General features: G+C 32.8%; 1 protein-coding gene across 1 annotated transcript; it reads right to left on the bottom strand.

Moving 5' to 3' along the window:
* Window positions 5,806–8,795, bottom strand: LOC18595219 (cullin-associated NEDD8-dissociated protein 1). The gene is made up of 6 exons (XM_018122744.1): window positions 7,950–8,795; window positions 7,687–7,863; window positions 7,430–7,576; window positions 7,204–7,320; window positions 6,389–6,557; window positions 5,806–5,882 (listed from the first exon to the last, which is right to left on the bottom strand). Exons 1-6 carry the CDS (start codon window positions 8,304–8,306, stop codon window positions 5,842–5,844), a joined length of 1,008 nt encoding a protein of 335 aa, XP_017978233.1. The 5' UTR covers window positions 8,307–8,795; the 3' UTR covers window positions 5,806–5,841.

Below are 11,548 nucleotides of genomic sequence, written 5' to 3' on the forward strand. Positions count from 1 at the left end.
TAGATTCCAACGGCTACATTGAAATAAATTACCTTGTGGAGTATTAAGATCAATAATGTATTGATCAAAGTCAAATCTTAAGAAATAAAGAGGATGAGAGATTAATGAGAAGGGACATCAATGTTAAGTAACGAATTTGTGAATAAAAGATTACGACGATGGCATAGAAAATGAGTACTATAAAGGATTACTATGAGTATTTATAATTCTTGTATTAACTCAGTTGAATGAAAAGTGATTAAATGAAGCAACTCTTGTGGTAAACAGCGGAATAGTAGAGTTGACGTAGAGTCTTGTTTATAGTCAGTGACTGCAGCACCGATTATAGAGAGGAGGCTACGTAGACTCTTTATCTTGGGAAACTATTTAGTATAATCCTAAATGACGTAAAAACTCATGATCAAGAGGATTATTGCTGATCAAATTCTAAAGGATAATAATAGATATAAGTGAAGTATTCAAGTTGAGTTGGAAATAAATACGATGAGAAACTCAAGATTCCCTATAAAGGAGATGATAGGAGAAGTTGAGCATCGAATAAAAGATAATACCTCGCCTTTTCTTTGAGTTGATAAGTGAAATTTTGAGGATAAAATTTTATTTTAAGGGGGGTAGTGTTGTCAAGCCCTGCTTTGTAAAATATTTATAATGTCATTCACATGCTCGATAGAATGTTTGTATATTTAGGAAGTTCGAGAAATCGTTAAAAGACGATATTGCCCCTAATGGTACCATTGAGTCGATTAAGCCTCGAACTAGTTCAAATAGGAATTTTAAGGTGAAATTAAGAGTTTCACAGTTCAGGGATGACTTAAAATGATAATTCGGAGTCAAACCGGAATTTTCACTATTTAGAGGTAAAATCATAATTTTTTCACCCGCAAACAAAATTTGAAATTTTGAGAGAATTTAGATCACATTTGACAAATTGGAGAATGGTATGAGTATAAGGGATGAAAAATATGTTTATGGGCAATTCTTCAGTTTTTGGGGCAAAAATGTAATTTTTCACTTTACAAGGGTAAAAGTGTAATTTTCAAAAATTTACTCCACCAAAACTTTGGAAAAGTCTAAAAATTTCATGGAAGACATGGATAAGTGAAGAGGATTGAGTGGTAGAAAAAGAAAGTCAAAAAGATTGCTAGAAAAAAATAAAATAATAAAATATTCAAAAGGTAAATAAAATAACAATATTTTATTAAGCCTATTAAAAGGCTTGAAAATTCCAGAATTCTTCATTGGAAGGGTCAGCCAAAACCAGCAGGAGAGAGAGAGAAATAAGAACAAACCCTAGAGTGAGAAAATTCAAAGAAAAAGTGTGATTTTTCAAGAAATCAAGTGTTTAAAGATATGATTTTTCAAGCTTAGCTTAAGATTTATCATTTCCATGCATTTCTTATTATTTTCCATGGTTAAATTATGTGTTTTGATGATGGATTCAAATCTGATCATATGGGTTTAGAGAGAGAAAGATATTAGATTAATTTCATTTTGAACTATGTTAGTGTTTAGTGTTAGTTTAGCATGTTTATGAGTAAAACAACAAGAAAAATATTCATTTTCTCCATGAATTTCTCTAGGCCGAATCTAGCCAATGGTGTGTGAGGATGAGGCTGACTTTATTTTAAGAGAATTAGATGGAAAAATGATGAATTATGAGGTTAGAAATTAAATGAGAATTTTTGGTGCAAAAAAATTAAAATTTTTACCCACTAGGGGTAAAAGCGTAATTTGTGGTCCAAACTGATAAATTGGACCACATTCACAGTGATTGAGGTATTGTGGATATAATTGGATAATTGAAATTGAAATGGATGGAATTTGAGTTGAATTGGAGATTTTAGAAATTTACACCGTGTATAGGCAAGTTAGGTCGGACATTGTGATTAAGCGATTGTCCAAATATTTCACACCCTATCTAGTGCATACACATGGATAAGAGCCTGAAATAATATATATTGATTTGACACAAATTATTGAATTTTTTGTGTCATGTATTGTGGATAGGTGATGAGCTATCTGATACGGGTAAAAGACTACACCCGAGGATCGAGAATAGGAGTATATCTACTCCTAGTACAATGAGTAAACTTACTATCGTCTTAATTATCTAGAGTAGATTTATTTAATTGTGTGATTTTATAGAAAAATGGTTTAATTGGAAAATTATTGTGTTTTATGGGAAAATGAGATTTTATAAAATAATTTTATAATATTTTTGAAAATTTAATAATGATTTCAAAAATAGAGCAATTGGAGACCTATACTATGATTGTGTTGTTTATCCATGATTTTACATTAAATGGCTTATGATAAATGTGGGTATGACTGGTTATTTTTATGATTTAAAGAATATGTGAACTGCTTTGATTTGCTTTGAATGTGTTAAGTGAGCCATGTCATACTATTGTGATTTTATTGGTTAGTGGATTATAAAGTGGACATTGTAGTGACGAGGGTTCCGTGGGTCAACCTAATTAGAGGGGTACGGTTCTCAATTATTGAGCTTACCTCGATTGGAGAGGCGCGTAGGATAACTCCCGAGATACGATTTGAGTATACTTCACGCTGACCACCACGTGAAACTGGGACTCAGCCAACGTCAAGGAACGGCTGTGTTTTCAGAGGTGAAATGTGTTTGTGTGTGTGACAATAAATAGCCTTTGCGGTCTCGGTAAGATACCTTCGCGGGGTATCCCCAAGAATGGATTTTTGGCAAAGACCAAGTTTTTCAAAAGTGCATAAGCCATGTTGAGTAATTGGATGAAATCCAATTATTTATATAGGTTGGGATGAATTATTTTAATTGTCTTCTATTACTCGGCTTTAGATTATTTTGATGATATCTGTCTACTCACTGAGATTTTGGAGACCCACGTGTCATTGTAATTTAAATTGCATACTCCAGTTTTCTATATTACAGTATGTATAAATTTATTTTGTTTTTATGTGCAGTAAATTAATTTTTGATGTTTCAAAAAAATATATATATAGATATATTGTTTTACATTAAAATAGATTATTTTAATTAATATTTTTATTTTATTTTATTATTCAAAAAAAAAGAAAAAAGAGAGAGGAATGGAAAAACTGATAAAAAACCTTGCGAGGTCTCGAAAGGCATTCGAAAAAAGAATATCTATCGAGGCTTTACGACGGTTGTCATGAACTCGATGAGAGTTTCGAGTCATGACAACCATCATCTTCCATTGAGAAGAAGATGAAGATAATGAAGATGAAGATGATGATGAAGAGGAAGTGAAGACAGTACCATCATCTTCCATGAGGAAGAGCAAGATAGGAAAGGAATCAATTTGGAGAGTAAATAATGTTAAGTAAGAACATGTTGCTGAATGGAATAAAATGAAAAGCAAATTGACTTGACTGACTTTCCTATTTCAATTCCACAACATTGACGTGGGTACACCCTTATCACATAAAACCTACTTTTACGTGTTTTTGACGTGGAGTTACTTACAAGTCAATTGGAGTGCATCTTTTTCTACATATCCTCATCTTTATCGTGGATTTTTGAGTGATGGAAGATGAATAAGTTGGACCAAGGAAGATCGTGCAAACTACTTTCAAATTTTTTATCGTATATTATGATAAAATTCGATACTTCATATTTGATATTAAAAAATAATATTTTGATACATCAATTTAATAACAGTCAAAATGTCTATCAAGTTCTATATTCATGCATTTTATTCAATTTAATCTCTATATTAAAATTAAAAAATTTATTTAATTTTTAATTTTAATATTTCAATTTAATTTTTCCCTTTAACGATATTTAATTTTATTATTAAAAAATTAACATAAGCACTAATGTGTAGCCAAAGCCACCGTAGAAAATAGAGAATGATATGAGTATAAGAGATAAAAAATATATTTATGGGTAATTTTTCAGTTTTTTAGGTAAAAATGTAATTTTTCACTTTCACGGGGGCAAAAGTGTAAATTTAAAAAAAATTACTCCACCAAAAACTTTGAAAAAGTCTAAAATTTTCATGGAAGACATGGATAAGTGAGAGGATTGAGTGGTAGAAAAAGAAAATAAAAAATATTGCTAGAAAAAAATAAAATAAAAAATATNAAAATATTCAAAAGGTAAATAAAATAATAATATTTTATTAAGCTTATTAAAAAGGCTTAAAAATTTCAGAATTCTTCATTGGGAGGTCAGCTAAAACCAGCAGGAGAGAGAGAATAAGAACAAACCCTAAAGTGAGAAAATTCAAAGAAAAAGTGTGATTTTTCAAGGAATCAAGTGTTTAAAGATATGATTTTTCAAGCTTAGCTTAAGATTTATCATTTCCATGCATTTCTCCTTATTTTTCATGGTTAAATTATGTGTTTTGATGATGGATTCAAATCTGATCATATGGGTTTAGAGAGAGAAAGTTATTAGATTAATTTCATTTTGAACTGTGTTAGTGTTTAGTGTTAATTTAGTACGTTTTTTTGACGTGAAGTTACTTACAAGTCAATTGGAGTGCATCTTTTTCTACTTATCCTCATCTTTATCGTGGATTTTTAAGTGATGGAAGATGAATAAGTTGGACCAAGAAAGATCGTGCAAACTGCTTTTAAATTTTTTATCGTATATTATGATAAAATTCGATATTTCATATTTGATATTAAAAAATAATATTTTGATACATCAATTTAATAACAGTCAAAATGTCTATCAAGTTCTATATTCATGCATTTTATTTAATTTAATCTCTATACTTAAAATTAAAATAATTTAATTTTTTAAATTTAAAAATTATTTTAATATAATTTTTCTCTTTAATTATATTTAATTTTATTATTAAAAAATTAACATCAGCACTAATGTAGCCAAAGCCACCGTAGAAAATGCGCAATCTTTTTGTTGGGATGGTAACATTTTCTTGACTTTTGTTCTATAAGTTGAAAGTTATTTAAAGAAGGCAGTGTCTTGACTAAATAATCCTTCAAAAGTGTCATGAAGATTTAAGAAGTACATGGTACAAATTGGATGTCTTTAGAAATTTATTAATCTTTGGAGGGTAATACACATGCTGCGTGAAGCCAACGATGGGGTTGGTAGGCAAGAGTAATTGCTTCATTATTTTGGAGTTGATGAGGGAGGTGTGTGAGATTTCACGTGCTCTGGCAGACAGTTGAGCTTTGAATTTTTTCGCGGTTATAATTGTTGCCGTGTTTATGTTACCTAAAGAGCCCCACTGATCTAACTCGTTGAACAGCTTGCACGTGTTTTGCTACTTCAATTATTTCAACTCCGTAGCAATGGTATATGTATAGAATCGAATTCTCCACGTAAGTGTGTGTTTATCATTTCTATCAAAATCCATAATAATATAATCCAACACAAAATTACCTAAAACATCCTATTATGATTTTGTAACACTAAGTATAGTAACAAAATTCATGTATGCATGTTTAATAATATTTGTGAAAATTTAAAATGGGTGCATGTATCTCTTTCATTTCACTTAATAATAACTTTAAAAAAAGTGAGAGAATGAGAGCCAGACAATGCACTTGAACCTATACATGAATGAAAACCCATATCCAATAAATATCTCTTCAGTATTGAGTTTTTTCTCCAATTAAAATTTAAAGATTTTCAACCACTTTTCATTTTCATATAACCACTAAAGGGTCAATAAACCTTACCACTTGCAATTTTAGCCCCCATTACCATTTGAGCTCCTCTATTCCTGCAGGCTTGCAGCTATCACAACAACAACAATTCCCCTCTTGAGATAATCCAAACCTACTCTACACATCTCTCACTCATTCCTGATGGAGTAGTACTTGTCCCATAGCGTTGGGAATTTTGAAATTTCACTCATCAGGTTCTTGAACTTTAAGCTGCAATCTCCCCGCTGCAAAATAACAAAAATATCATTAAGCTCCAGAAGATATTTATCCACATTACAAACAAAAGAGTTGCATATAACCACGGAATTAATATCTTCCAATAATCGTCATTCTGCCTGGTTATGCTTCTAGCTGATCATATAAACCAGCATCATTGGGACATATTAAAAAGAAACTCTCCCCCTGCCAGGTACAGCCATTATATATATGTATATGAATGTGAAAAAGACTAGAGTTCAAAAATCAAAACTCAATTGTCTAATACAAGTCAGAGTAAAATTAAAAAATTTTAGCTGAGAGAATATTTTAAGATATATAATAATTTCATTTACTTTTAACACTATATTTTGGTTTCAGGCACAACCCAGAATAACACAATGTCCCCAATTTTTTTTTAAGAAAAAAACACTCTAATGGGTATAATAAATCATCTAATTATTATACATAATTCAAAATAATGACTGAATACAAGAATGTTTGTAACCACAATATACTGGGGGAGCATACTCACCATCAGGTCCAGATTTGAGGTATGGAACAATTAAAGATGAGGGGCTCACTTGATCAAGGCAACTGTCCAGCAATGTGTCTGCACATTCAAAAGCTGCTTTTCTCAGCCCAAGCGCATCATCCACAATGTGCTTGAAAGGACCAAGGTCAACAGTTCTTATCAATTCTTGCTACACCAAGCCAGAAATTAAAATGAAATTAGAAAAATGCCACATACCTACTAGTGACAACAGAGAAACAGGGAGGACAAGTTAGGACAAGTATAAAAGAACAAACATCAAAACCAAATACAAACAAACAAAATTAACGAATGAAACCATATGTCACTATAAGCTACATCAGAACAGAAATATCATGGTAGAGAACTGGGGTAAACAGAAGCCTGAAGTTAACAAAATGAATGCAAAAACAACTTTTGATAGGATTCACAAAAGCAAACCAAAAGAATCACAAGAAACCAGAAAGTTACCATCACCAAACACCCCCTAAAGTAATAATAATAAAAAAAACTGCTAGTACATTGAGAAAATCATGGCTTGCCTGCCAGCAGAACCATATATCTGTTTCAACTACAGTCCAACATAGGTAAGTCCTAAATCATATTCATATAAAGTGTATTGGCAATTAAAGTTTAAAAAAATATGTTATTACTGTCAACAATAATAAGAATAATGACTCCTCAGAAAGCTCATCTATAGTGCTAATATGTGGACAACTACGTTGACCACAAAGTTGACTATGCTAAATTACCATATAAGCAACCAAATTAACAGTGAATCATCACCACACTCAGCACAATGCAAATCTTTTAGTTACCTTAACAATTGTTTGATCATGGAGAAGCGGCAATAATTCCGGAAGAAGTCCCTTGATTAAGTTAGGCTTATTGTGAGCAAAAGTACTTAAAGCCAACACAGCTGCACGCCTAACATGCTGCATCAATGATATCATGTAAGCAAGAATAAGGCTTAGAAACCCATCAACAACAACATAACAGCATCCTTTTTTCTTTGGGTGTCATCAGCAGTGAAAGGCCACTTACTCGGTCCTGATCCTTGATAAGCATAAGGAATGAAGCAATCTCAGGGTATATAATCTCATCTATCTTCTCTAGCTGCTCCACAATAGAATATTTTACAGCAATGACAACTGTTGCCGTAGTAAATGCAGCTGGACTGGTTGTTCTTACCTGTAAAGAATTCAAAATGAAGACAACAAAGATGCCCTATTAAGTTCCATCCAAATGTCACAAGCTCTGCAGAAGTACAAAGCACCATTGGATTTCTACTATGGAGATACCGTAAGTGCAGGAATGAGTTTTACTGGTTCAATAAGTGCAATTTTACCAAGGCACTCCGCCACTACGTTACGGACCCCCTCTTCCTCACTTTCACAGTGGTTAAAGAGTAGTTTGAGAATCTTCTCAACACTTGAATCCTGAAACTCAGCTTTATCTACAGATTGCCTGACTATAACCTGCATGATAATATAAATTAAAAATAAAGATGCTGCATCAGACAAAATGTCCAGTTAGGTTTAACCACCACTTCAAGGGAACATACCTCCTTGAGAGAATGAAGCAACAGATACTGTTTCTTCTGCTGATTATCAATCTGGTCCAAGATGAAAGGTAAACACTTGGACAGATTGCCAACAGCTATATTGCCAAGAGCATAAGAAGCAGCAGACTTTATCTCTTGAAAAGGAGATTGGAAGGACTCAAAACAAATCTTTCCTCGTCCCGATCTCCCCCAATCAGAGCAACGCAAGGTGCTGCTTAGCCTGTTATAATAGGCACAGAGAAAAAGGTATGTGAACATGTGTTGAGTAATCATGTACTTCCAAAAAGAGACAAGAAGCGAAAACTTCAAACAACTCATAAAAGTATGCGTGAAAGAATAAACTATGCAAATTTGCATCACTAAGACTCATGTACATTAAAATATTTGAAACCAATTTAAACCTTCAGATGAAAGGCAATTCAAAATGGAGAGAACACACTTAATTCAACTGCCCCAAAGCCAAGAACATCATGCTAAAGAGATATTTCAAAATATTGAGAAACAGTACTACTTGGTTACGTTATAGATCCGACTAATCAAAGAAAAACACTAAATTACAAGTAGGGCCTGTTTCAGTGGCCATTAAAGACACAGGATGCTTGTTTCATTAACTGTTAGGTGCATGCTTTGACAAGGCGTTGGATTTCGATTTAGAAGGGAAATGCAGCGACATCAGAATGATGCCATCCAGAGGCATGAAGCTCGATTACGATTTAGGAGGTGCAACTCTGGGTTGGGTCAGTTCCAGGTTGGACATTCAGGTTCAGGTTATTTTGGGTTTTGGGTTTATCTAGGTGACTTTGAAGTTCTATCAGCTTGGGTTCAGGCCGTTGACTTTCAGAGGTTGATCTAGGTTGGGTCTAGGCATGACTTTCAAGTTTGAGCAGATCTTTGCCACATTACTCCATAAGTTAATATGAATCTAGTTTAAGTCATAGGAATGAAATCAAAGTATAGCACTCCACACATAAGATAAACTTGTGTCTCAAGTCTAGGGAGTATTTACACAATTGATACATGAGAAGTGTTGCATAGATACCAGAGTGTATTACCAAATGCACTTCTCATGGCGGGTCTGTTCAGTGAACTTGCTCTCCTAGGCAAGCACCTATATTTTAATTTCAAATATCTCTATACTTCAATTTATGAGATCGATTGCTTACTTCCAAAGTAAAAAACATAGAATATACCAATCTCTAAGCATCATTGATGTCCAGTCTCAATGATACATTGACCAGGAATATTTTGAAATTATGCTTTGATGCATAGGAATCTCATAACTGTAACCCATTACAGTTTCCTTGCAAAGCATATTAATCTCATGGACTTCATCCAATTAGACTTATAGCTCATTATAATTAATGTTAAGCCTAGCCCTAAATTATCTACCATGTTACACATGAGACTGATAGAGTGATTGTATATTTGAACAGCCCCGAAAGAATATTTAAAAGTCGGTATTGTGCTTAGAAGTACAAGTAAGTCGATTAAGCCTCGAACTAATTCAAATAGGAATTTTAAAGTGAAATTAAGAGTTTCACAGTCTAAGGATGACTCAAAATGGTAATTCGGAGTTCGAGGATCAATTTGGAGTCAAACTGAAATTTTCACTATCTAAGGGCAAAACGGTCATTTGCCACTTGGGGATAAAATGAGAATTTTAGAAAAGATTTTTTTGGCCCCATTTGACTTATTAGAGTATGATTTGAGTATTGGAGTATGATTTGAGTATTGGAGTATGATTTGAGATTTAGAAGTGAAAAATTTTAATTCCGGTATAATTTGAAGTATAAGGGCGAAATGGTAATTTTACCATCTCAGGGGCAAATCGATAAATTTTCACCCCCGACACTTGTCAAGACAAAGGGATTTTATTCATCATGGAAATGGATAAACATGAGAAATGTGTGGTTGAGAATTTAAGAATTAAAAGTCATATATTTAAAATTTGGACCAATGAAAACATACCATGTGTCAAGCTTAGAATATATTATTATTTAACTTAAAAATCAGCCCATTTCTTCCATTGTGGTCAGCCAAACCAGAAGAGAAGAGAAACCAAGGAAGAACAAACCCTAGGTGGAGAAATTCAAGAGAAAATTGGTGAAAATTCAAGGAAACAAGTGACAAAAGGTAAAATTTCTTGATTTTGACTTGTGATCTACCTTTCCCATGCATTTTTCCTCATTTTCCATGGTTAAATAACATGTTTTCATGATTAATTCATGGCTGGTCAAAATGGGTATGGAGAGAGAAAGATGTTGGATTGAATTGATTTTAAGATATGTTAGTGTTTTTAGTTAGTTTAGCATATTTAGAAGCAAAACAATAAGAAAAGAATCCATTTTCCCCATGAATCTTCATGGCCGAATCTTCCTTGATGTGTGTAGGTGATGGATTGTTATTATTTCAAGAGAAATGACTTAGAAAATGATGAATAATGGTGAGAAAATTAAGTAGGAAAAATCACGGTGTTAGTGTACTATAATGGCCGAATTTTTCCATGAAGAATGGGAGGGTTTTGATGCTGAAATTAATGTTATTTGAATTGTATTTAGTGAATTAAGATATTAGAAATGAAATGGAGCAATTTGGAGCCAAATCGGACACAATTGTCATTTAATCGAGTAATAGGCCGAATTAGGTCAACACCGCATTTAAGCGGTAGTCGGATAAGTTGCATATCATATGATGCATATACATCGAGCCCGAATTGATTTTATAATGGTCAAGCATTGATGTGCTGAATTATGTAATGTACGTTATAGATAGGTGGTGAGCAAATTACACTGGTAAAAGTACAGAGATTATACTTGAAGACTTAGATTAGGAGTACATCGACTCTTAGAATTGTGAGTAAACTTATTATCGTCTTAATTATCTAGAGTAGTTTTATACAATTGTGTGATTTTATAGAAAATGGGTTTAAATGGGAAATTGCTATGTTTTAGGAGAAATTATGATTTTATAAATTTTTTAAAAAATTGAATACTGATTTTGAAATTAGAGTAATTGAAAACTGTCTGCTTGTGTTATAAATTGTGTTTTAAATTATATGGCTTATAGCAATATGTGAGCATGAATGGCAAAGTCAATATTTGAATCAAAATTATATATACTATGTATTCAGCCTTGAGAGGCTAGATTGCGATAAATTACCATGTCATGCAGATAAAGATTTTATAAATCAGGTGGTAGATAACATAATCCATAATCCCTGAAGTGGAGGTTCTGTGGACTAGCCTAAGAGAAGGGGCACAGAATCAGATATACCTTACCTCGATCGGAGAGCCGTGTGGAGGGTATCTCTGGAGGTAAAGATTTAAGTGCACTTTACGTGGACCACTGCGTGAGAGTGAGACTCAGCCAACATCAAGGCATGGCTAGAATTTCGGATGTAAAGACATTTAACAGCCTTAGTGGTCTCGGTCATATGCCTAGGCCAAGGCATCTCGAGGAATGATTTTGACAGGAGCCAAGTTTTGTGAGATATATAAGCCATGTTGATTAATTGAGTAAACTGAATATTCATGTTATGAAACATATATTGAAAAAGAATATTTTAATTCGTCTCCATTTACTCGCCTTTAGATAGTTTA

The sequence above is a fragment of the Theobroma cacao genome, chromosome 6 (assembly GCF_000208745.1).
Source record: "Theobroma cacao cultivar B97-61/B2 chromosome 6, Criollo_cocoa_genome_V2, whole genome shotgun sequence".
NCBI classification, from domain to species: domain Eukaryota; kingdom Viridiplantae; phylum Streptophyta; class Magnoliopsida; order Malvales; family Malvaceae; genus Theobroma; species Theobroma cacao.

Bases quoted from the DNA above. Each gene is read 5' to 3' on its own strand.
- LOC18595219 (XM_018122744.1), bottom strand. From the start codon at position 8,306: ATGCAAATTTGCATAGTTTATTCTTTCACGCATACTTTTATGAGTTGT. The intron at 7,321-7,429 runs GTAAGTGGCCTT...TCATTGATGCAG, and splicing joins TTATCAAGGATCAGGACCGA to CATGTTAGGCGTGCAGCTGT. The intron at 6,558-7,203 runs GTAACTAAAAGA...GGCTTGGTGTAG, and splicing joins ATGATCAAACAATTGTTAAG to CAAGAATTGATAAGAACTGT.